Source organism: Varroa jacobsoni, unplaced genomic scaffold (assembly GCF_002532875.2).
Source record: "Varroa jacobsoni isolate VJ856 unplaced genomic scaffold, vjacob_1.0 scaffold_780, whole genome shotgun sequence".
Taxonomy (NCBI): Eukaryota; Metazoa; Arthropoda; class Arachnida; order Mesostigmata; family Varroidae; genus Varroa; species Varroa jacobsoni.
In genome coordinates, this window is record NW_019213682.1 from 111791 (window position 1) to 139519 (window position 27729).

General features: G+C 38.6%; 1 protein-coding gene across 2 annotated transcripts; it reads left to right on the plus strand.

Annotated features, from left to right (window-relative positions):
* Positions 1-27531, plus strand: LOC111263644 (inositol monophosphatase 1). 2 transcript variants are annotated; one of them, XM_022838941.2, is made up of 8 exons: positions 15-608; positions 4876-5009; positions 5376-5480; positions 5678-5816; positions 11158-11256; positions 23070-23244; positions 26372-26484; positions 27216-27531. In XM_022838941.2, exons 1-7 carry the CDS (start codon positions 531-533, stop codon positions 26476-26478), a joined length of 837 nt encoding a protein of 278 aa, XP_022694676.1. In that variant the 5' UTR covers positions 15-530; the 3' UTR covers positions 26479-26484; positions 27216-27531. The 2 variants fall into 2 exon arrangements, with proteins under 2 accessions (XP_022694677.1, XP_022694676.1); XM_022838942.2 differs by lacking the exons at positions 26372-26484; positions 27216-27531 and adding an exon at positions 19954-20068 and having other exon boundaries at positions 1-608; positions 23070-23186.
* The last annotated feature ends 198 nt before the right edge of the window (positions 27532-27729 follow it).

Sequence of the window (27729 nt, forward strand, 5' to 3'; positions counted from 1 at the left end):
GTCCAGCGCGAATAAGCAGAGTGCAAGAGCAGTAGACAACAAACGAACTGACGCCTTTGCAATCGTGCGTTAGAAGTGCAAAGAAATAGCAGGCTTTCTATTGCCATTAAGTGACAACACTTCAACGCGCGTTTGTAACCATAATCGACAAGGATAGGCAACGAGAAAATGAGAGGAAATGTTACAAAATTAACGAAGACGCTTAGAAGATAGGCATCGTTATAATCGCGTATAACAAAACACCTTTCCCCTCTTATTTGGTTTCTAGATAGTCGCCAGTTTTGCTCGGCGCATTTTGTCCTCTATTTGTATTATGACTATTTCTCTAACTCGCGCGCGAGGGTGGTAGGCTTACAGTACGTAGACGACATAACGCTATTGACAAAGCAACCATCTATTTGTAACCATTATCGCATCGTTGACGGATCGTTCGTTGTGCATCTATATCGGCTTCAGGCTAGACCTCCTACGTTGTACTTCTTTTTAGCCAGAAAGTTCGTTACGAGTTACTGTCTGGTGAAAAAATCAAGATGCCTGTGACCGTGAGCGATGTTGAGCTGGATGAGTTCTTCCACACCGCCCTTGCACTCGTCAAGGAAGCTGGACAGGTAACTTGAACAAGAAAACAATCATAACTTAATCTTTTATGCTTTTGAGCGTTGATTTAGTACATCGTCACCTGTACGCGTTTAGTTTGTCAGATGCTTCATGAACGCATGCATTACGAATTATGACTGCTTTTATATACTTGGTTGCGTATTTAGAGGACGGACAACGCTCAACTTTACAGCGAAGTGAACCGTTAAAGTGATATACCAGGTTTTTTTTTGAGTGAGAGACAGAACGCGAGGAAGAGTAGTTGCCGAGAACGGAACGCGTGATTTCTTCCAGGGTATCAACTACGTGTCGATCGTTACGTGATGTGAGCTCTCGTCAGCACCATCGTGATCGACAGATCACATTCCCTGAATGATATCCAAATACTCCAGTGATTCCGGTCTGTTGTTGAATGTCGACTTTCAATACAAGACGACAGCGATACGTGCTGCGTCTGTAAAAACGTTTGTTGTCGCTGCATACACATAAAATAATATTGCGTAGCTTTGTTGATTGCAACAGACTGAAAGTCCCTGATGGCTGGCATGTCTGCCTTTGTTCAATGAGGGTGCTGCTGATGTAAGCATTTTTATTTAACTATACTGAAATAACTCGGACCGTTAGGTCCTATATTTAGCGCTATGTACTTACTGGTTCATTATTTCGGTTACTTGTTTAGAAAACGATAATTTCTTGATCGTTGTATACCGATTAAAATACCTGCATAACGAAGATGGCGATACAGCACGCTTTCTTTTTTTAACCTATATATTGTTCTTATGGTTTAAATAAGATTAATGCGTTCAAGGAAAGATAGCATGCTGTCATTATAAAGAACGTTTTCGTAGTAGTACGGTAGTAACGTGTTTTCCAGCTAATGTTAGGGACGCGTAGTCTAGGTTCGAATCCCGTCGTAGACACCGCATTGTTTTGTGATAGGCTGGGAGCCAGTCGCCTGAAGCAAGGTTTAGCGGCTCAAGTATCGAATGTAAAACTAGAAAGATAAAGAACGTTATCTGCGTTCCCGGTAGCTTCGAGCAGCGAAGGGTGAGATTTTATCTCAGTTCCTTGTCACAAACACGATTCTAGAGCCCTTAATGTAGTGCATCGGACTCATGTGTTACGTAATTTGTACACAAATTATTTTCGTTGTTATTGTTGCGTAACTTTAATTTTTCGGTTGCCCATTTGCAAAATATTCTTTGACAGGAAATTGCCTCAGTATTTAATAATGGTTTACATAAGGGATGTTTCTTTTTTCAACTTACTTCTGAAATTTTGTTGAAATGTATGCTGTACTAATTCGTTATTACCGATGTTACGTTATGGTTTTCCTCGCGCGGTAGACTAGATTTAAGCCATAAAAGTTCCGATAATCTTATTTATGTAGGACGTTAAAAGAAAAAAACTCTTTAGCTATATCTTATGAGTACGCGAAATTAGTTGGAGCTAGCCCGATCCGTGGCCTTCGCCCTGTGCCTGGTTTGTCTCGGGATTTATCCGATTTGTTGATGTTACATCCAATCGAATATTAGCTGTAGTATGTATAAATCGATAGTTATCCCATTTCACATGCCCTGCTTTAGCTAGCCCGTTATCCTTCTGTATTTTTCTCATAAACCTGTTGTAATATATTTGTCAGGAAGCTCAGTCAAGCCTAGATTTGTGACGCTTGTAATATATTGGCTTCTGGTGGATATATTCAATGCAATTACAAAACTTCTTCAGCGTTGGCGATTGACTCTGTTTCCGGAACACACGTGAATGAGGCCGGCCGGAGCCATTCTTTGAGAAACTCACGTGTTCGAATTGGGTTTCTGTGAACCTTTGATAAACGATGTTATTGATATAGTTTGCTAACCTATTGATTCTGTTCTTGGGACGTTACCGAGGCTAAAATAATTAATTTTTTTTTATAAGACTTCGTATATTGAAACAAATTTAATTCTTTGCGCGAAACATGGCCAATGTTTGTGTTTTTTTATCTCTTCCTCTTTTTATAATAGGTAGTTGCGTAGGCAGTAGGACTTTTTCTACAGAAATCAACTATCCGTTTGCCTTTTTAGCCTTCGGGTTGACGTTCATTAGAAATTTACTCAAATACTTACTCGAATAGCATTGTCACTCCCGCTTAAACACTTTAGGTCACTTAAACAATACGACCAACAGTGTTTTGGTCGATGTCACTTAAGGATATCCGTTTAAGTATTGGTATATGTATTGCGTTTTGAATAAATTCGTCGAAAGCTATCGATTGGCTTCCACGTTAAACAGTTCAATAAGTTTTCATGCTTTAAATAATATTTTCCACCCGAAAACTGAAATCTACGTATGTAAACACGTACTGCATTTCGATTCAGCTCATTGAAAGCTTCCGATTGGAACTAAAAGTACTCATTTACATAAATTTTTGTGTAAGAAGTTTTCATTGAAGTGTTATGTAAGAGAAACAAAACTACCGTGTTTGATGTTTGGCCCTTTTTACGCCAAAGTATCAATTTTTGATTATAAGAAGATATGTTGTATTTTCACTCAGTTCATCAAGATCTACCGCATGGGACAAAGAATTGGAGTCAACAAGATAGTACCTTGTGTAGAAAAAATGTGTTTTTTTTAAAAAAATATTTTGGGTTTTTTTTTGAAAAATCTATCAGAGAACAAGTTTGAAAGGCAAATTGTTCAACCAAAATATTCGCGACAGGTTTCCACTTGAGATTTAATAGAAATTCGCTCAAAAAAAGCACTTAAAGATATCTCAAAACCCATTTTCACCCAACTGTCACATAGGCGAAGCAAACCTTTCACCCAATTTTTACCTCTTTTCATATTGAAATATCTAAATTAGGTTCGTCGAGACCTATTGATTGGTGCTAAATAGAAAAAATTTACATCTTTGTCCTTCGGCGGGTGTTTTCAACCCCCCAAAACTGAGATTTAAGTATAAGGACATACATTACATTTTGATTCAGCTCGACGAAGGCTTTCGGTTGGTAGCAAGAACGATTTCCTGCATAGATCTCCATGTAAACATTCGGTTACCATTTTGTTAGAAAGAAAATGTTTCAATAAAAGCACCACCAAAAGATAACTCAGGTTAGTTCCCATAAATACGTAAAAGAGATTTTCGGGAAAAAATGGCTTAAAATAAATTTGAAAAGGACAGACAATTGGTTCAAATTGACGTTACCTTTTTTATTATGGAAAAAACAAACCCCCATCCCCATATCGGAAATAGTGTTTATCCAATCGGTTTTATTTTACGCATAGCTCTAGTCCTAACGCAGCGCAGCAATCCAAAAATCGGTCCGACACGACCTCTTCAAAAGGTCGATTCGGGTCGAGCAAACAAAAAATCAAATAGAGAGTTTCAATATATAATATGTAGATAGATTACGAGATTACACGATGTCTGCTCTGTAATGCAATCTTAATTCATTTTAACCATATACACATTCACATATACATATATGCATTCAATACCTTCTTCAATTCGGATAGCGCGTAGTAGTATACATTTACTTTATAATGTAGTTCTTTGCGCTACAAATTTACATCACTTAATAATATCGGTACTCCAAAGGGACGTCAAAAAGAACAACTCTAGGAGAGCTTGTTATAACGCCCGTCAAAATTTATATGAGTGTCACAATTAAACCTACTATACAATATCATTCAGAAAGCTTTTGTAAGTTTACTTCGTTAAACAAATGTTATAAAAAAATGTTGTTTATTCAATAGAAGATAATTTCAAACACAACTAATGAAGCACACCATACAAAACTTAGGCAATTATTTAAAATACAATTAAATAATGCCTTCACGCCTCGAGTTAAGGTAGAGACACATAGCCTACGCGATACGAACAATTGTAGGCCGAATTCTGATAGCCACTAAAAATATCTATGATTGAAAAAGGCTTATGAAGATGATAATGACAAAGATCAAGGAGTAAGTCTCGTGAAAAGGTTTTTGTACTCAATGTAAACGTAGCACTATTATAGGAGAAGCGGCAGCGACAATATTTTTTGGTGACCATTTTTTTTTTATTTAGCAAAGTTCATCAAAATATTTCTGTGCAATCCAAACGAAAATTATTGTTTTTTATTTGTTTGTAAATATATTTAATTACGACTGCATAAGGGCGGAGCCCTTGGTATTTACTAAGTGCATTTCAAGTGCTATAGTTACATATATGTGAACAACCCATCTTCGATGAATCTTATCTTTGGCTTTACGCAATAGTAAGACATTTCCAAATTGATTTTAATTGACTTTTAGACGGTGAGGACTGCAGTGCAAAAGGAGAAAAAAGTCGAAACGAAAGCGGGATTCGCGGACCTCGTCACAGACACGGACAAAGGCGTTGAAAAGCTAATAATCGGGAACATTTCTGCTAAATTCCCAGACCACAAGTATGTTATAGGCTACCCCTATATGAAAATAGATTTAGTAAAAATTCACTTTCTTTCTGTCTTGATTAGCGCTGTGCAAAAACACATTCGAGTGGCGCATGAGCTTTTCATTATTAAAATAAAAAAGTGTTCTCATATGTATGATAAGTGTATTTTATCTGTTATTACAATGACGACTATAATATATATATATATATATATATATATATATATATAATAGAGAAACCGTCTTTATTTTTTTAATTGCAAACCATCAAAGTCTGTCTATTTGGGTCTTGCTTTATTGTCGTGTATAACCATTGCTGCACTCAACAAGGCAGCTCCGGGCGTAAACGCTTATTCACGTATTTTGTTATCTCTAATTAGGTTTATTGGTGAAGAGTCTACCGTGGAGGGTTGCAAGCACGACCTTACGGATGCTCCAACATGGATAATCGATCCAGTTGATGGGACGACGAACTTTGTTCACACGTACGTACCTATGTAGCGTCTGAATACTCCTTCTACCCCATAAAAATGTGTATATTGCGGAAATTTTCCCGCCTGGGACCTATTTGTGTACCGTTTATCACTAAACATTTAGCAGTTATTATATATTGTTAATATTATATTATTAAATGCAGTGAGATTTCTAAAATATTTATGTCTATCCTGCCGGTGGTTAACAGGTTCCCAATGGTTGCTGTCTCCGTTGGCTTAGCTGTTAATAAAGATATCGTGCTTGGTATTATCTATAACCCAATTCTCGATCTTCTATACACGGCTCGAAAAGGCAAAGGAGCCTTTGTCAATGATTCTAAACTTAAGGTGCGTTTCCCATAGCTCTACACAATTTGCTCAGAACAGAATCGCTCATAACATATAACACACATTCGTTTTATTTTCCCTTTATGTATACGAGGATGTATACCAAAGGATTTATTGTGAATTTGTGTTGAAGAAACACCGCATTATTTGACAGTTGCATTGAATTCTGTTACAGATTTTTCTTTTGCTTCATCAATCCACTCCTGTTTTAAACTGGTAGGACTATGAACACATCGCAAATATCCTGTTTCCAAATATTGATACCTTAATTACACACAACAAAATCACCGTTTGTTAGAAAACTCGTTTCATTCATGTGACTGAGCTTTGAGTATCGGCTACGGTCGAGTGCATACCATTTATAGAACCTCAGAGTAAGGCACAAGTATTATATATTTTGTTTGCATTGTTTAAATCAAGATAGATATTACTGATTGAGCTTAGTGCACTGTTACTGCTTATGCCAATTTGTTACGATAACTTTGAATTGTAATTTTAAAAACTACTATATTTTCTGTTAATAGAATACAGTCGTCGTTTTTTTATAGAATTTAGTTGTTGAATTTTAGAAGTTATGAGAACTTTAAGTTATGATTAATAATTTAGAGAGCGTTTTTGAAAAAACACATATACGAGATTATCTTGAAACAATTTTGTCATTCATCTGTGTCAACCGCCTTTTGCACGGCATATTTTTGCTGCTTTATTGCGTTAATTCTTTGAGCTTCCTTTTTTCTAGGGTCGGTTATTTCTAGCTGGTAGACTTGGTAACTTAATATAATGGAATGAGAAAGCTGTTGTCAACGGTAACTAGGCCTATATTTGAATCCACTTCAATCCAATTGTACATTCGTTGTCCCTTTTTCTTGGGGAACCCAAACACCACCCCAATAGCGACGCTACAACTGGCAGCGACACACTGGCTGCAGAGTTCAAAGAAATCCGTATATTTGAAACAGCAGAAGGTTGTCCTCTGAAAAGGGACCAATTTTCAACTAAGGAACAACTAACTTGGTCACTGCAGGCATCGTGTGTCATCGCCTAATAAAATCTCGTCAATCAAATCGCTGGAATGTTCTCATCTTGTGATACCATACTCTGAAAATCTCAGCGAAAGCGATGCTGCGTTAAGAGTTTTTCGTCCTGGAAATGACTCAGGCGATCGACAGTTAACGCTCAAGGAAGGCAGCGGAACCGGACAGGATTAGTGATTAACACTTTAGGGCTGCGCAGGACCGATTCGTTCAACGAATGGCTTCGTTCCAGACTGCTGGCGGGATGCAACACTTTTCGCTGTCCCGAAAGGCGTAAACGAGCCAGGCCGACCGACGTCGTAGCGCCGAATCGCAAACAACAGCGTCTGCTATAAACTTCCTTCTTACCTGCTGGCAAGAAAGCTAAACATGTTCCTGAGGAGTGTGATATCCAAGGAGCAACACAGGCTTGGAAGAAGCCATTTGACTGGAATGGCATGTAAGATTTTAAGTGCCGATACGAAGGATCTAGTCTTTAGCGTCCTCGCTGACAGCGGCGTTCCTACGAATGTCTTTAATTAACAGCAACTACACTCAACGAGAAGGGTCTTGGAACTGCCAGTGTTTCGTCAGATTTCAAGTGCGGCCCAGGGAAATAACTAAAGGCCTTTCCTTTTCTCGGTCTTGCTTGAGGAACTTTCCGAAAAACTGTGTAAGCCCAAAATACTTCTTTACGTAAACGATTGAGTTATTGATGAGAGCAGTCTCTTCGATTTGCAGTGCACTCTAATCAGATCCCATTTCACGACATCGGCTAACCACCGCCATATGTTAGTCGATCTACCTAGTCAGAGTTACTGAGTGTCTCCATAGTTTATTACAGAAAAAGGCCCTGATAGTTTCGTCCTTAGTGCTTGGTCTCCAACAGTTGGTCCTCTTAACCGCATTGCGATCTTTCGACCTGAAATTTGGACAGCTTGCCACTTGCCGGACGAACTTGTGCTGAGATTATTTCACAGTGGAGAATCTTAAACGTTTGAGACGAACAAGAGGCTCGTTTCTCAAAAGAGCGATTTCCACTACCACTTATCCAGACCACAGAAATTTTACTAACTTGACGAATATTGAGTTTGTATCGTGTATAGACGACCTTGTGATTTGTATGATACTCTTCGCCGCCCACAAATTCAACCGCTGACCAATATGACTCGGAAATTAACCGAAGAATAGACCATAATATAGCGTACAGTGTATAATACAATCATAGGTAGGTCTTAAATAAATAGCCGTAAACCTTAAGTCGACTATTCGAGGAACCATCTTATAACATTGGCTTCAGCTAAGGTCGTGAATCCGTCATATGATAAGATATAAACGTTAGAATAGCAAGTTGTCATAAACGTAAATATTTCAGGTCTTTGAAATGCAACCTGATGAAGGCAAATAAATTAGGTCGATTTATTGAATCTCCGCCCTGTTGTAAACGACCTCCTCATTATAGGGTGTGACAGTTGTTCATGTCTACGGACGGCTGACTACATTGAACTCTATTACACTGATTGAACTAATACATTTTGACGACGCCGATTTAGACTATTTTTTATTCTAATAAATGCGGTTTTTACCTATTCATATTATTAGTATGAACCCTGTAATCGCACTCCATTGTGATATCTGCATATTTAGGCTTGTGGGTTTGGCGCCATGTGACTTATGTATGCGCCTACACGCTGTTGGCCATACCGTATTCTACCGTAGAAGTCTAGCCGGTCGTACATTGCGAGCTGCAGCTCAAGAGCGTGTTCCTATTTGGTTCGTATTTAGTTGTAAGCCCATTAGATAAGAAAGGATGACGTAAAACGAGAGAGTAAGTAAATAAGTAAGCCTCGTAGAGCTAGCAACGAGCTTCCAAATTATAAGAAACAGCTCTTACTAAAATGATGAAGCCAAAACCTCAATGTTTTAATTATGTCATTTTATAATGAGCCATTGGGCGGTAGCTCGTATCATTGAGTGCAAAGGTTTTGGGTTTAACCATTGCGATTGCTGCTAATTGCCAAGGCGTTAATTTTTCTTTTGGTTAATATTTTTTCTCAATACGTGTTACAAAATGCTATAAACAATTCTTTCTTCTCTTGTCTAGTTTTGTCGGTTTCGCCAGTACCGCTGGTGGTGTCTGAGCGTTATGCGCATAACGTTGGGCATACCGTTATGCCTATCCTAGTTCGCCGATCTAATGTCCTGTACTTCGGGTTTTCTGGCCAAAATTGCCGATCCTTATCCTTTGGCTATCACTATGAATCCAGCGCGGACTACCTACTATTTGCATTCTTGGTAGCATTGAGCATTTTCTAACGTTCTTGAAGAGGTAAAGAGCAGCTGGATAAAGGGATGAACGCACTTTTGCACGGCTGGTTAGAAACCTTTGGCTAACTTGTAAATATATATATAGCGCTATCGAGAAATATATAGAAATATTACAGAAATAAAGATGACACCTAGCATAGAAAAAAACGCTCCACTACAGCGAGCTCAGTAAACGTAATCCGTAAGCAGCGTAAAAACAGTAAAAACTCAAGAGATAATCTTCGTACTGTCAAAACCTTTACTAGCGGTACGTCATTTACTAATTAATGAGAATAATTCGTATTTCAGAAATTATGATATTGATAATATACGATCAATTAAATGAAAATAATTAAAGATAAATTTGTGTTCCACAAAGACATTATTAGTAATTGCATAAAAGAATAATCAAGCCTGACACTACGTTCTAAACCGATGAACAAACACATCAGTTTAACGAGAGCGAGATAGGGAAGTGTAGGCGTTCGAACATAAGGTATTCGTATACGTAAAATTTTATTGAAATGCTTTTAAGCGCCAGGGCACATGCGAACGCTAAGGTTTTGGGTACTTAGATCATTAAGGTCAACATGTCTCCGGGTGGCCTGGCTGATATCCCTGGTTTATTTGTATTATGTTTCGGAAAACTACAGTTTGTTTAACATATTGGCAGCCCGTTACAGTCGCCTTAGATGCTAAAGGTGCCAGTTCAACAAAATTACGCAATTCGGGTACAAACATAAATTTAAGAGTTAAGCTGCTTTTGTATTAGGCTGAATACCACGTCAGCATGTCTCCGAGTGACGCTATTTTCACCGTTAACTATTTCTGACCTTTTATTCAATTTAAAACGCTGGTGCATTTTTGCAGCCGAATCCACCATTACGATTAGGAAGGTATATACCTTGCATTTCTATGAAGCGAGTACATGAAATTAGATATATATACTAACAGAAACCAAACGATCATTGTGATATCTTGGAAGGAACTTGTGCTCGGATGTAGTAATTAAAGCTTAGCAGCTGACAAATAAAGAAATCATTTCTAGTGTCCCAGTTGTTTATGAGGAGGGAACCCCACTCTACGATTAGTGATATAGTACTCCGTATTTCCGAACGTAATCCTCGCTAGCGGTCCGTGCCTTAAATATTACTTGCCATATATATTTTAGGACCCTTATAATCATATGACTCTTATTTGTGCATTCGTGCAAAACTTGATTAAATGTATTGTTCTTCTATAATATTTTTTTTGCCCATTTCATAAGAACTTATCTTCTAAGGCGGCCTGTATCTTTAATTAGAATCACACAAGTTTACCACTTAATAACTAATAATAATAACCATTATTATCTCGACAAAGATTCATTTTTGGGGAACCATGGATTTCGTATTTGGTACCATTATTTTTCTAGCCAGAATTCAAAAGGTTCGTCTATCTAGGGCCGATAAGTATTCTTTTGCATTCTATCGAACGTCAGGGGCAGGTATAGAAAAGACATTTTCATAATTTTGCAATCAGTTTGCAGCAGTTTGGCATATCGCTAAGTTACTTTTCAAGATTAATTTGAGCTAATGAACACTAATATGCTGCGTTACGTTACATGACAACCTCAGGGGCTATACTGGCCGGGATGAAGTGGGACTATATTAACTGGTGGGTTACATATAGGGTATAGATGATAGAGAAGATCACGTCATTACCAATTGTCAATTTGAAAAAGAAACCTTACAATGTAACTCGGTGTAGCGCCCACACGTGTGTAAATGTTATTATAAGGTGAGCCATTGGCACTAATGGTTATGCAGCATTATCCTACTATGTTAGAAGGGTAGCTTTTTTTTGAAAAATAACAGTTTTTTGCGGTAGTTTTTGAATGACCATCTTTCTTTATGCTGAATCATCAGTGGGGCTCTGGCAACACAATTCCACCTTGCGAAGCCATATGGGTAGTAATAATAATATAAAAAATAAAGGAAGTATATATCTTTTATTGATATATGGCACAACTTCTATTACAGGTATCTAACTGCAAGAAGCTGGACAAGGCGATTGTTATGTGTGAAGCTGGCAGCGGACGCGCGGAAGAAAGGGTGCATATGGTTTTCGAAAACATGAAGGTACATGAAAGCGCTACTTGTCACATGCTTAGCCATACACATGTTGTTCAAAATTAGCGTAATTCTCATCTCGCGATGACTAGTACAAAGGCCAAGCGTTTGCAGGGCAAACGTAGCAACTAGTCACACTACAACGCATCCATAACCAAAATAGATATGACCATATACGTATATCGATATATCTATCTATGATGATTAAAATGGAGTAGGGTCCTTATCTAGTTAGAGTAAAATTATAAGAAAGGTATTTCATTACCTTTCTTATAATTTCCGTTTCAGCCGTTTTAGTTTTCATCTGCATCTATGTATGTTTGAATCTGAAGGGACCCCGATATGCGAAAAATGTCCTTACAATTTCCCCAACTATCAGTATTCACTTGAACGTGTCAGTCGAGTTGAAGCCTTCTCCGGCTTAGAAACGCATACCATTAACATATGGCCTACAACAACTGATGCATTGTAGTTATAGAAGTTACCGTTAAGTAGCTGCTTTGCCTTTTCGTTGATTTGTAGAAATGACTGTCAATGCAAGCCGATAATGGTTTGTTTATGCTAATATTGACTGCCGCTGCGCCGTCACAAGCTGAACTCGGTGCTTGGGTAAAGTAATGCAGAATAACTTAATCAAGCGGATAGTAATATACGTTGAAGTCGAGGCGATAGAAAAAAAAACTAAGTAATCTTGAGATATAGTACAGGACGGCCTTCCGATACCATTGGCTCAATCAACAATATGAATGCAATAGAGCCGCCATGTCTACGTGTTGTGTTTCGTCTAAGAAGTTGGGAAAGCTGCTGATGAAAAAACGTTTGTTACGTGAACATTATCTTGGTCGTCGTAAAAGTTGGTCTTTCTGGCTAGCAGTTAAAAAAGGCGGAAACTATACCCCAGCTTCATTGTTGATAACTGGAGGCGATCATCGCTTTTCTAGCCTTGACATCTTCCTCCTCGCTGAATAATGAATGTTTAGAGATGTTAGACAGACATGTCTGATTTCAGCTTAAGTTTCTTAGCCTGAAGCATTTGGAAGAATATATATGTATATATATGATCCATTCGTAATTACTACAATGGATGTTTTTCTACGAGAATTTCACTTGCGGATTTTCTAGCTTTGTTCATGATTACTACAGAATAAATTGTTGTGCAATACCTTGCAGCGCTTATACATAACGTTATGGCGCATAATAACGGGCCGTCTTAGCCGGTACTAGTTTAAGTCATCCATTCGAATTGTCGCGGTCGCAGTGACTACTTTGCCCATAGTAAAGAAATGCTAACAAATGTAGTACTGACAATTTATTCGTTCTTATTTTCAGTAACAACAGGTGCATTGGTCAGATGCCGAAGTTATGCTTGAGCTTATTATCTGATGTTTTCGAACTTGAATCAGTATACGACCGCGATGGAACGTATAGAGAGCATAAATATTCCTGTTGTTTTTCTAATTTGTTCGACGTCACTGCAGACTAACAGTCGCAGCAGTTACCATTGGCGTAATCGTGGTTCTAGAAAGTAGCGATCATACGTTCATAGAACCTGTGAACGTAAATGCAAGTAACTGCAATTGACTAATCATTTTAAGACCGAGTTGTTAGTGTGCTGTACATTTCGATGTTTAGCATACAAACAAACGGAACGATTTTCCATATTCTCTCGATGCTGGTATTTTTCGACCTAGCAAATGGACTGTCGCGGTTTACATACGCAGACAAGCGGAATATTGTATAAGGTAGATATGTAACAGCAATTTATCTGGAATATATGCGCAGTTTAGGTATCATACTTTAACCATTTAGGGATTAGAAAAATGAACGCTTTCAAACACAATCCAGGTAGGGTATAATGTATTGTATTTAAACCCCGCCTTGGACGGCCTAATCAACGCTTAGTTTTGACAACTTTCTCTGGTAGCCACCAGAAAAGAGTTGGGCTTTTCAGAACCGTTTATTCATATAAAGCAGCCTTAGCGATAGCTGAAACATCTGCTTAGCTTCTATTTGTATCTTTGATTATGTTAATGGGTTTAGTGAAAAAAATCTATACATATTCGAATTATTATCAGTTAGTTAAAATATGCGGATTGGCTAAAGCATTATATGACAAAAAAAAACATTCGTTCTATATACATAAAGGTAACAATTAAATTAAAGGCTGACGACCTTAGAGACCGATAAAAACCGTTCGAAGCAACGGGGGCTCGACTTCCTAGGTTCGCTGAAACTGAACCCAGGCCAATGGAGCTACTAGGCTCATATTTTGTTGATTTTTATGTGACCAGAATGTCATCAACGTTTCCCTAATGACTATGCAGTAAACGGGTTCACACTGTTGAATGTTCTGTGAATATTCTTATTGGGTAGTTAGTAATAATATTTCCACCGAGACGGAATCGGTATACGGCTATATTATGGTGGCTGTATGTATCTGTTTCTAGAAGTAACGTGCGACAGTTCGAATCGGAATGTTTACTTAATTCTCAAGTGTCTATAGCTTATCGAATCCTGGTATCAATCGAATTTTGATGGTCACCTCGAGATTAGACCAATTGATGCGTCTTTTTCGCAGTTCACATTTGATAAGATGAACTTGGAGCCTCTGCCCGACTATGAAAGGCTGTACTTTTTTTCAGATCTCTGCTGCAAGCGCGCGCTTGATAATCCACTGAGATTCCCTGAAGGGATTTTGCCGATAAATCTTGAGCTCGATAAATTTGCCCAGCTCCGTACGGCCATGCACGAATGTTTAGATCGGTTCACGGAAGTGGTTGCGGTAGGACGTGAAGTCAATGGGAAGTGAGCAATCCGCATAGTAAAAAGAAGGAGCTCAGGAGGCTAATTGATAACGGTTATAGGAGGGATTGGATACTGTCCCGTAATAAACGAGTTTTCTGCGATAGGATAAGACACAGCCAAAGACGCTCAGACTGCAATACAGTTCGACTAGAAGGCGTTGCGTATGGCAAAAGACGAAGATGCAAGCAGTCAGCAACATCATAAGCAATTCCTTCAACTTGGCTTCACTGTTGTCAGCGCTTTGCTTTCATCCCCAGTCTCTAAGTACGTTGACGAAGATATTAATAATGAAGCTGTTGTAAGGACAACCTCTGATAGGTTCTCCGCGCTAATGGATAATATGGATGCACCTGTCGACTATGTTCCATGAAAGTGCAAAATAAGCCAGTTGTTGTTTGAGATGGGCTTCTAACTTGGCGAAATAGGATGCGCGGATGAAGAATTTATCATACTAGCTAGAGGTGAATTACGTATCTCCGATGCAATGAAACTAACCGATGGTTATCTACAGTCGATGGGGGCGTGGATGTTGAAATAGGATTGATCGATATCATGCGCTATTACAGAAATCAGTTTGCCGTTGATGATATTTGTGATTGGCTTGAATGTTTTGCTTCTTTTTGCGGAGATAAAGATGCTTTTCCATTTGAGTCTTTGTCGTTTTCCAATCGTCACCAGCATGGGCAACGGATTCGTGCAGGTTCTACTCCAGAAAATAAAATTTAATGTTTTTGCGGGTGAGCGTCGGTCGAAGCGAGCGAAATGACACACGTTTTAATAACCACGAGCTTAAAAAGGTAAAAAATGTAATAATCAAGCTTGCAAACTCGTTTGTTGCTCATAACAAACACGCCTTTACGCCGTGTGCTAATCGCCGAGTGCAGTCAGAACCTAGAATCGTCTTCGCACGTGCAGTTTTAGAAAAAAATAGACTCTCCGACCTTTTCCTCGTCGTATATGAAAAGGCTATGCCAGGGAATCACTTGAACTAGAAAGATTTTTCGATAAGTCTTGCCATGACGGTGCCGCTCGGTTTCGTAGACCTGACACAGTGACTCCGGACATCTCCAGGCAAAAAAGAAAAAAATGCTGAAGTAAACCGGCGTGCTTTGCTGCTGTTCCAGGAGAACATCAAAAACAAAGAAAATCTTCGCGATGAGACACTTAAACGAGTCGTTCTAGCTTAGTGATTCAGATCGAGGTACGTCAGTATCTCGACACACATGGTGAACGAAAGCAAACAGTAAGGATCCAGCGTATACAGTATAGTCCTCTGACTGGGCATTGTTTAGGTGGACATCGAAACCGGTAGAAACAAATACGCCTTAAAAGGAACTGTAATTAGCGGCACAAAGCCTAGGAAGTACCTTGAAGCGCGTTTTGCGCAGACCGGGCTAGTTATAGCTGGGATCTCTGCTGCTACGGCTACCACCGTTGACCTCAGCTAGTTGACCCAAACGTACTCCCTGTATACCACTGACGCTCTATATTAGACGAAATGCTGAGATGCAGCGTTCAGTCGCAATTACTTGTTGGATCCAGAGAGTTTATTAGTTACCTAAGATCGAAGTATCGGCGTAAATCCAAGACTCTTAAGCTGGTCAGTGACGGTCGTGAGTCTTAACAGGATCTTCCAATTCTCAAGTTGTTCTCTCCACTTATATGAGTCATGCGCTTTCTCGATATGATTGCAAAGGTAAAAATAATAGATCATAAACAGACTGATTTAAGAGATAGAGGATATGAGAGCTCTTTCGGGACACAGCGCAGTAAAAGGAAATCCATGACAGGTGCTATTCAGAGTTTTAGCAAAGGCACACCTCATGTACGTCAGAAAACTCATCCGATCAGAAACTACTCATCCTGTGAGATGTTAAAAATGCTTTTAACTCAATCAAGTAGAAGGTGGCAGTGAAAGTCTAAGACAGGAAAGGTATAGCACCGTCCCTACAAAGAATTATGCTGTCATCGTTGGTGACTAAAGGTGAATGTAGAGGAAACGAAGGCAACGATTGAGGTTTTCCGAAATTCGCGCTAGCCCCAAGCCTTTAGAATCTGCATACGATGGTATCTGGGAGATATCTGATATTTTGGAGGGAGTTGAACACATCGCTTGTCCGAATGATTCAGTTCTTCGAATTTCTCTGAAGAGAGAAATGTATGAGACGCCAAGCTTTACTGAAGCCTTGATGGAGAGGAGCTACCTCAAGATGGCTTAGGAGAAACGTGAAGTAGAAAATAAACATGACGTAATCGAACTCATCATTGGGGGTAAAAAGATACATATTAAAAAAGGGCGAAGTATCTGGAAGCCATCAAGGATATCAGCTTATCGGGTGTGGCATATATAGCGTACGCAGCGGGTAAGGCGCTCAGATCAGCACATACGCTAGCCAGACTAGTACCGAAGGTAAAAGAACAATATGAAGAAACGAGATACTTTCTGGTGTCGATAACAGAGTCGGTTGCGCTCTAGGGATCGCCAATATGTACCTCTGGTACGTGTTTCGGCAGCATAGGCTTAAGCTTTAGGCCAGCCCAGAAAACTATAGTAACGAAGTTAGCTAAAATTGGAGGTAGTACGAGATTGTACCGCAATAAGAATGATAGTCGTCAGTGACAGTTCCTCTAAGGAAGCATTTTTCTAATTCGTGTAAATCCAATGAACTCGAAAGAGTTCATCGAAAGAGTTGTTCCAGACAAGATTCGGTCGATCAGGGTTAACTCATGGAACAGTTCTCAATCTTCAGCCAGTCTCAGTCCTTTTTGCAATTGGTAATCTATGTGTAATTGATTTACCTATTTTCGTAGTTTGAGTATTGAACTAGTGGAATCTAGTCTAAATTTTTGTGCCCACCCATACGGATCCTGAGTAAGCGAGTTTCAATACCCGTCGTTTTTAAAGTTTTCCCGTCGACATTTTAAAGGATATGACTGATTATAGTTCCTTCTTTCAAGTTTAAATTACATGTAGTCTCAAATAGACAAAATTCTCAAAAGAACAGTCACCTTGTTTTAAATGGAGGTCCATTGGTATCTCTAGACAGTAGTTCTCTAGGTGCCGATATCCTGACTACAACCGGCGCACGTGAGACTACTTTGGGTCCGCCTTTGTATTCTGTAGTGCCCCTTAAGAGGAAACTATCTCAGTTGTTAACAACCCGAGCGTCCATTTCTAATTCTATTTACTAACTTTATTGTTTAAAGCTTACCGTGCTTAAAATGTAGAGTTTCTTACTAAGCTTAAAGAAACCTTTGCCGTGTGTAATTTTTGTCCCTGATGGGACCGTTCCCGTTTCTTATAAGAGCCTTATTACAAAGCCTTCTGCTGTTATTGATTCTATTCTAGAACGATCTGCTCCCGATCTTCATTAGCTAACCCAGTCTACAAAAAAGGCGTAAACTCTTCAAGAAAAAAATAATAGTCAGCTATATTGTAGCTTACTTGCTATCGAAACAACAATGTGGATTCGCGAAAGGTAAATTGTCAGAAAATCAGCTTGTCGCAGTGATATAAGACTCGCCTCTGTTTCAAAATTACGATGGCTCTAAAGTTTTTGGCCGATTTTATAATGTGTAATTAATTGAGAAGCTTGTTAAACTGGGAGTAGATCCCCGCTCGATGAGCTGGATAAGAAGTGATCTGGCAAATTGAACTTTTGGTGCTTAAACAATGACATGCACAAATCAAAGGGAGCACGTCCCAAAAGTGTGCCTCGTTGTTATTGTCTTTTTTTACCATCTTTACTTTCGATATAAAGCATATTTTTCTAGTGGAGTCTCTATGATTTAAAGCTGTACGATCCCCTCAGCAATGGTGACGACCGCTTGTTGCAGTAGTAATGATTACCGATGCTGTGTCCGCATGGTGCTACGATCATCCCTCTGTAAAAATATATGGCTATATATCCTCAAAATGAAATCATGTGATTATTTCTGAAATGAACTCGGTGAGGGGTCTAGGAATCGCGATGGCGCTAGAGCTTGAATTTGATTTTCGCTCTGACGAAATCGTTAAGGCAGCGACCGTTACCGTTGGTCTCATTTTAGATGCTTTTGAACCAAGAATTCACCTTTTTTTTATATTCATCTTTATTAAATTATCGTTGTTCTCAAATATTGTTATAAAATGTGATTACTCATACAAGAGTAAACACGTTAGCGGCATTTAGCGAGTGTTTCTAAAAAGTAACGTAGATAAAACTAGTCTGCCCCTTTAGCATATATCTCAATTGCATTTTTAGGTAGCTTCTTAAACCTGTTATTCGGTAACACGTCATCTTACGTTGTCACACACCGCAATGAGGAAACTGAAAGCTTAATAATAATAACATGTTTTCATGGAGAGTTGTCTGTGAACAATATTATCTGTAGGGTAATTATACATAATACTACCCTATAATGTTTGCCATTCCTTACATCGTTAAATTATAGTAGATGTATTAGGAATTTCCCTTCCTTAATGCAAACAAGGTAACATTGACTTAGCTAATGGTTGGCTACTAAAAGAAGGGGCAGCGCAAAATTTGTATACAAAGCTCCCCATGTTAAATAAAGCTTGTAACTTTCTACCTTATGTTTAATCATTTTACTTCTTCGTAGACTCTTTTTAGTTTGTCTACCGATTATGTTTACCTTTATTAATGCTAAATAATAGCCAATTCATATATAGTTCAATCATTGTGCAACATCTTCTCTGCTTAGAGGAAACGATTACTGCGCCGTATCTTACAATACAGCCAAACAATTTATCGTGCGTTGAAAACAATGAACCTTATAGTGGCAACTTGTCACTTAACGATACTGTGGCGGTGGATCAAAGAAAGCATCGTGTAGAATATCCAAGATGCGATACCCTGACCTCTGATATGCTACATTAATTTTCCATGAGAAGTGCCCTAAATAGAGATTTCCATAGCGAAATATCTTCCTTACATAAAGAAAAAAACAAACAGAACAGGCAATTATCTTCTTTTCATGATTTGTCAGCTGAGCGATCCGCGTGAGATACTCACCAATTAGCCCTGCATGGCATCGCTTAGTCAAAAATATTTGTAATTGTTCCTCTCGTCGCACTTCGATTTGATGCTGAAGATTGGTGCTTTAATAGCATGCTTTCATGGAGTGCCTAAGGAGTATTCATGTCGGATATTTAGGACCCTATGTAAAAGCTACTAGAGTTGTATCCTAGCGATACACGTTGCAACGGCCAGGATGATGCGCCTTACTTTTTTCACATCTGTTTGTTACCAAGAAAACATAACGATAACGTGAATCTTTGCAGCCAGTCACGTTTGGCCAATAAAAAGTCTACTTGCGACGTGGTTTTCATTTTTGTTACAATTATCGATGGACCACATCCGCAGCGACTTGCTCCTGCGAAAGTTCGCCGGTCTGATACACCCTAAGTCCGTCCTGAATCCGCGACCATTTATGGTGCCTAGTTGATGAGCTGCTATATTAGTCAATAGCATTGAGCCAAGAAATCCTGTCCAAGCGATCGATGAAGTTCCGGCGTTTCAATCTTATTGCATGGAACAGAGCATCGGGAAAAATGATAACCAACTGGCGAACACCACTGTATATACGTAAAATTGGACAAAACAGTAACAGCATAAAAATAGAAAAATAAACTCAAAGCTAAGTTTCTTTCTCGCTTACCTGTTACTGCCGTAGAGTAAAACAAAAAAAATTGTGACATACATTTGTGAATAATGTGAACAGCTGCGAATGCGTAAACGTAACCGCAGATATTGTACGATATGAGTAAATAATGTATGATACGATTATTTCAACAAGTAGTTTACAACCTGTTAAGTTCTTTAAGTATTCTCTTTAGCTGCTTGCATTTTTTTTTACTTACTACAAATTTGGTCTTATTTAAATTCGTTTTTATTCCAGAATCTGATGCGATCTTGCAGACGATTGGTAACAACTGTGAGAGTAGACAAAGATGAACCTATAGGTGGTACCAAATACGGTATTCACATACAGAACGCTTACTGCCTTTCTCATTGTTAAGTATTGTCGTATGATTTGACGTTTAGGTCTTCAGTTCAGCTTTACACGACACAAACAAAATAAACACAACACATTAGCTATTTTCGAAATTAGGCTTCGCATGATACCGATTCGAATTATGGCTAATGCGTGAAATCGTCGTTACAGACCAGCCCAGCTTTATAAGGGCCGATGCTTTTAGTGTTCTAATTAAAAACAGACGTAATATATAAATTATAAATATACATAGAAGTCTTTCTGGTTTTCGCATAGTTTGTTCAGTTGCTATAATAGAACATAATTAGCAGGGCATCGCGATCAGCTATTTTGAAGTGTTTTTTTTTCTTTTGATTAGAGTAAAGTCTTAATTGCGCTAGCCAACAATACTCACCTGCTGATTTTGCGTTAGCGTCTGGCAAAGAGACACTTGCACTTAGAGTATGAGGAGCGATCCGATTCGATAGCGTAGCGCTCAACATCAAGAATTGCCACATGCGTTCTATTTATACGTTTTTCTACGTATACGTATATTTACATAGATACGGTTCTTGTAAATCAATCACTTTATAGATAATCTCTGTGTCGTATAATTAGGATTAGCTAAAGTCAAATTGTAATAGACGTGATCCGAATGTGACTGAACAGCTTCGTATTGTTTCCGGAAATCGTTTCCGGAAAACACAATCCCTTCTGTGTCTTCATACTTAGTATTCGCTTCGTCTGCATAGGGCAACGAGATGACTGGATGAAGCTTTTTACCCATTCCCATCACAAGCGTTAGCCCACATAACGAGCACGAATGCAACACACACACGTGCGTCTTCTATAACAATTAGATAGAGGAGTATTATTTTTTGACTGGTACAAAATCATTTTTAGAGGTTTCCGCCATAGAGTTTCACACCGCAAACACGAGGTTGACCGACGACTACATAGGGGAAATAATGTTAAAAGAAAAAAAATAACTTTTATTTACGATCTTTTTTTACTTGTCGACTAGTCCTGCCGCTGATCGAACGCTTTTGTATCCATTTACTGTGACGTTATGGTTTATCGTTGTACTGTTTAATGTTACTTTTTTAAACATTTGCCTGTGTTCGCTGGAAGCGTACGATGCTGCAGTGGTATTCACATTGGTTGATTAAGTGCATTTGAAACTAGCCGTTTTTCGAAACAGTCTCGGACCCGCCATTCGTTTTCTGTCGACTTTCGTCTGGGGGTACAACTCGCTGTCCCCATTGTCGTCCTATTGTATCGCCTGTTGTTACGGCAAAAATGAATACAGCAACTGTTGCCGATCTATGCTATTAGGTCGCTTAAAATACGGGTGCGAAATTTATACTATTGTTATTGTTATCGTAAAAAGTAGTTTTGTTCAGTCATAGTCGTCTAACGACGGAAAGTGCTTCGGCCGGTTGTACAGCCAGGACAAATGTATCAGCTGAGTTTCCTCTTTGACTAAGACGATTACTTTCGCTGTTGGCCTTAATGAGATTAAAAGTAAATCGCGTTTTTATTATGATAACTGGGAAGTAAGGACCTCCTGTTAGAAAATAGGAAAGAGTAATTATCTACCGGTAACCACCATGTGCCCCTTCGCGCATGGTACAGGGCATAAAACCAGAGTGAACACGAACAGCAGAGGCGTTGTTTCATGATCTTTAACTTTGATTTAGTCCAACGTTATTTAACTATGGTGATTCGTGAATACATTTCGTACTTAAAAATCATGTATTTATTTAGTTAAACTCGACGGATAAACTGGCCGGTGCATCCTAAATACGAAACAGATTTCGGACACATATTTATTTCGAATTAGACAAATTCTGTGATGAGAATGAACATTGATAATGAGATCTTAATTGTAAATTATGTTTTAACTCAACGGTTTTTTTTTCGAGATACAACCTGCATCCTAGAAGTTCCAATAGATATTTGGAAACATCTATTAGAATTTGTCAAATGTGTAATTAACGAATAATTAATTCCTACTTCTTTATAACGCAGAGGCCGAAACAATCGTTGCGATGTACTAGAAGGTTTGCTTTGCTAGCACAACATATCCGTTTTTGTGTGTATGCGTTATGACTTACATTTTCCTACAAGTGAAATAGGCTCGAGTAGGTTTTAAGCGAAAAAATCAATCGTTTCAAAGGTTTCAACAAAAAAAAAAAAGACAATTTCAGAAGATTTGGTGATCTACCAAAGCTTAACGATGCTAAAAACAAAATGTAGCTACTAAACGAGTACTTCGCCTTCGCGTTTCTACACGCTTAATACGTTTCTGCATATTTGTTTCTAATGTGATTCAAACGTTACTACTTACACAATCATCTAGTTGTTAGTGATGTTAGTCGTTCGCCTCGTGTTTAACTCATATTTTCGGTACGAAAATGTGTCTGTACGTCTTGTAAGTGGGGAAATACAAAGCTCTCGTTAATAGGTGAAAAGTTAACTTGGAAATTTCAGGTAGAACAAAAGGGCTTATAAAGATCTCGGGAGAAATACTTGAACACAGGGTGCCTATAAACGACGAATCATTAGTATGATATTTAGATGATATTATTGCAAAAAGCGAAAAGTTTTCTTATTATACCTATGCTTTTAGAAAGACTATCAGCCATATTACAGTATATGTCTCTTAACATTGCATTGGTTAGTCATGCGTTGAATAGGCGCTTTTGATTGTAAGATCCATTGTAAAACATATATAGATACTTGTCACTTCTGCATGTTGACTTCCTGTGTTGACACAAACAAAAAATGTAAATAAATGTCATTAAAGAAAATCGTATACTTACTTCGATGTAATAGACCATAAACGTTAACATTGCTTCGTAGTCTTTCGCAATGCAGGGTAAGTTGGTTAGGGTCAATAAGCAATACTCATATCTGTTTTTTTTGTTATCGGGACTCATCTAATTCAGGCTTGAATATAACACAAGCAGGATTTCATGGAAAGAGGAACTTTTCTATCCCAGCCTTGCTTTCAATTAAATGTTGCACTTCCATTCCAGAATATTCTGTCTCGTGCCCACGGTATTCGTTCCCTGGGATCCGCATGCATGAATATGGTTATGGTTGCTGGGGGCAATGCGGACGCTTACCAGGAATTTGGACTCCATTGTTGGGACATGGCGGCTGCAAAGCTAATCGTAGAGGAAGCCGGGGGCGTCGTGATGGACATGAACGGTAAGTGGCAGCAGCACTACCTCGCATGATAATCTCTCTCTCTCTCTCTCTCTCTCTCTCTCTCTCTCTCTCTCTCTCTCTCTCTCTCTCTCTCTCTTTCTCTCTCTCTATATATATATATATATCCTTCTGCTTAATCCAGAAAGTAATTAAGGCAGGGCGTTAAAATGTGGCGACGACATTAAGTGACCAAGCTGTGTGCTTGTTGTACTAACTATTTATATGAGTCCTTTGAAAATTTCTTTTCAAGATAGCGTCTGTCGCCACGTGGCAGTAAAGTTTGGATGGTATCCTGTCTACGGCTATTCAGGCAGGTTTCTTATCCATTAAAGATTTACACGTGGAATAGGCCACATGCGTTTCTAACTGGCCTGGAGTCAATACATGGGGGACCTATTTTTTACTCAGTTCCCGCATTCTTACGTTACCTATGAAATGCCAGTTATGGCCGACATAGTCCTAAAACTTTGAGCTCTTCTTCTGTGAAAAGCCTCCTTGATTACCGCAATGCGTTCGTCCTTCGGATCTTGGCATCTGGTAATTTCGTCGCTGGTCGTCAACACTCCAATATCAAAATATTTTTTTTGTCTAATGTGTTCTACATTCTCCGATAAATTACCGCATCGCTGTGGCGTCCGAAAAACAAATATTTGGCCTCTGAAGGCTGTTTTTCCTTTTAGACTGACGTCTCCGGAAGTAAACAACCGGTTTCTACTCACCAGTTTCTAGAAGTCCGGACTGTTTACCAGCCGGATTTCGTTTATCATTTTCGCTTGGAACGGCCTGATATATCTACCAGTCTATTCCTACTCAGAGTTGCTTGGTGACTAGCAGAGACCATAAATATTAATAGACGATCGCCGTATAATAGCTGATGATAAATCAATATTAGAAAATTTTAGATCATTTGATGAGCATTAAGGTCGACTTAAAAAATACGACACTTTTATTGTAACCACCTTCCTGTCAATGACATATATATTTTATTTTTTTTTTATTTTATTCTCAACCAGTAAAACAGTCTGTGTACAAGCAGTTAAAGCTGCGGCCGATACCTTGTACCGTCCTTACCTTTTGAATATGCAATGGCAATGTACTTTTGAGGTCATCTACATGCAGATGTTGAATAGATCAGTCGCGTCAACGATGATCTGCTCTGTACATTTAGTTTAAAGGATAAAGCAGACCCAGATGGTAAACCGGTTTCACTTTCTTTTATGCGCTGTGATCTTCATCTGTCATGGCAGATGTCATCCTGAAGATTAACCACAGTATACCAGAGCCGCGAAGAAAGCTTGCATTGATACTTCAAGGAAACTCCATAGTTTAAAAATTATCTCTCATGCACGCGTTTTTTCTGGACTTGACCTTTGCAGTGGCGTAGAGATACAGGATGCCTATAAACTTGTATCTTTTAACCTTTGTGAATTAAGCACGTCCTTTGCACGCAAGCTACATTGTTCATTTTTCCTGGGAGAGAATAGGTGAAGCTGTAGCTCGATAATAATTTCGCAAAGGTCTTAAAACCTTCATTTTTGTGAGATTTACGAAGGATTCTAGTCATTTATGTACCTAGCAGTTTTCACTTCATATAATATGTTCTGTTTTTCGTTTTATACATACTTAGCTCAAATGAAATGTGCACGATCTATTCAGTGTTCGTCCAGGTACATGTTAAGCGTTCTCTAGAAAAAGCGGAGAAATTTAAACAAACACGGTGTTTAAAAAATGTAAGCTAACTAAAATCGGAAAATTCCATCTCGAACTGAAGTCCTGGCCGAATTTGAAAGTATTTGGACGACCCACCGTACTCGAAATATGCTTTACTACCCCATAAGTAACAACGACCTGTTTGATCTGAGCTGAATAAATCTTAGGACAACTAGTGGTTTGTTTCGCCCATTTAGCCCATTTTCTCGACACGCACAATACGTAATGGTCCGAGGCACAGAAGCAACAAATGATCATAGTTCATCAATAAAGCGATCGTAAACAAATCATTTCAACTGTCAGGGTGTAACCCTATTTTGTGAGTCTTACGCGAAACGAAATGTCATAATTCATGCCTGTCATGAACCGAAAAATTGTATAAATAATTAAAGAAAGCCAACTGATAAGTCAATTTCGACTTAGCTGATTTTTGGCCGATACTGGTTACCTACTCACACCGTCCCATCAAATCCGTCCGTGCTTTAATTTGCAGCTACAACATTTGGTCTATTTACATTGCCACTATGATTATCTTAAGCAAATTTTCCTATTATATTCTAATATAGAACTAAGTATTTTTAGGCTATTGATATAGCCTTTATAATAAGTGTGCTAAATTTGTTGACTAGAAGTAATGGTGGTGTGACACAATATTGGCTATACATGATTATATGGATCGTTTATTACCGCTGGCTTGATTACAGTATAGTTTAACAGAAAGCTATATTGTATCAAACGTCATCGCGTTACGTACAGAATCTTCCATTTGTCAGCTCGAAATAAAAGAAAACGTAACTGAAAAGGAGTACGCAACACACGGCCCTACTGGAAGTTAAACAATGCAATAGTTGTTGATTAAACAGTGTTAGACGCGTCGTATTGAAGCAATGGCTAGAAAGCGGAAAATCCATTGCCGACAGCGCCTCCGCCTGCCCCTTCGTGCGATGCGCCAAAGCTTATCACTCCGTAAGAAAATATATTCTACCAGTGTCACATGATCGTGCCCTAAACTACCCTAACAATGATGAAGATCATTTCGCATTATATATTGGCCCGCAAAGCTTCCCGACTATATAAGTAGGTTCCAGTTGTCTGAAATTTTCTTCGCGAGAAACATCTGTAAAAATAAGTTCGACGCTTATAACCTTAAAGCCGTCGAGGTGTGACAGGCAACATGTGTTGCCTGTCACACCTCGACGTGTGTTGCAACCCAGCTAAACTTTCTCAGCGGCTCTAGCTAACTTAACCGCTGTCAGAAGTTCGTACTTTCTGCGTTGAAAACACAGACTATACTTGATATATAATACATTTGTGACATTCGACGAATAAAATTAAGCAGCATCTGACGCATTTGTATACATAGATACGACTAACTCAGTATTCTTCCTAACGTTCTTGCGACCCTGATGGAGCGCAGGTGATCCCATCGATATCATGAACCGGCGTGTCCTGTGTGCTTCGACTCCTGAACTCGCCCAACAAATCATAAAACTGGTCCAATACATCGACTATGAAAGAGATTAAAAACAGGTAAATGGATGTTTCCGCAGAGCTGCCTTGTTGCAGAAGTTGGCTGTTGCAGAAAATGACTGTTGTAGAAGACATCACAGCAGATTGCTCAACATAATAGGACACAGCTTTTTTTCCTATTACTCCTACTCGGTATCACCGTTCTACATAGCATCGTTTGTTGCTTTAATTAAGAATTCATATATAATACGGCTACATAGGCGCATACTCTATCTATGTGTGCCATTGGATAATATGACAGAACTTCAATGGGTACTTCATAGGCAGCATTAGAGTGTCCTAATAGCGATATAATGATATATGCGTATGTATGTGTCTAGCCATATTTATTGAACCAAACGATATTATGGGGCAATTAATCATGTGTTTTTATATGGCGCGGTGCTCATGCTATCATCAAGATTCAATCTGATGACGAGTAATAATCACATAAACACCTATTCGCTAGATTAGATAAATATATCTGAGCAAATAGTGGTGTCCATAAAAATAGATACGGTTGCTTCACATCTTTTTGTTCATCAGAAATGGAAAGTCTTTTGCATGCAAATCGAAATAACGCTTCTCTATTCAAGTACGTACTTTCTAGGTCCATACTTGGACAATTACCAAATAGTTTGATTTTTAATCATAGGTAATCAAGTCAGCTTGTCTTAAGAAGTTTTATGTAATGTTTAAAGGCGGTACTAGAAGTTATTCTATTGAGAAGATAAACGATTTCTACATTTCAGATCTTTCATGCGAGTCGTTTGTTCAAGATAGCTATTTACGAAATCTTCAGCTGGCAACAATTGCACGGTATCTTAGAAACTGAGCCGGAATAAGCGGGCGTGTTGGTTGTCCTGGACACTGACGACAAGCTGGATCGACAATTAAACTTGATGTGATGAAATAAAAAATTACGAATTAACAATGTCACCTTTGGCCTATATGATGACCGCAAATTGTCCTGTACTATTTAATTAAAGAGATGCGTAGGTTTGCACGCATGGAGTGTGTAGCATGACTAACACACGTAGTAATAAATTGATGTGGCGTACTAGCTTTTTTGAATAATCTTTATTAAAACAACGTTGGCTACATAATCAGATGTATCGACATTGTTTGGTCTGTATCTACGCGCTGTGTCGTGGACTAGACCCTGGCAAAGTTGTAGTTGTAACTGTAGCAAAAATAGCGTAACTACAAAAAAAAATTAAAAGCTACAATTGACGAGCTCTATCTTTCGTGGTTATCTCTAAGTGG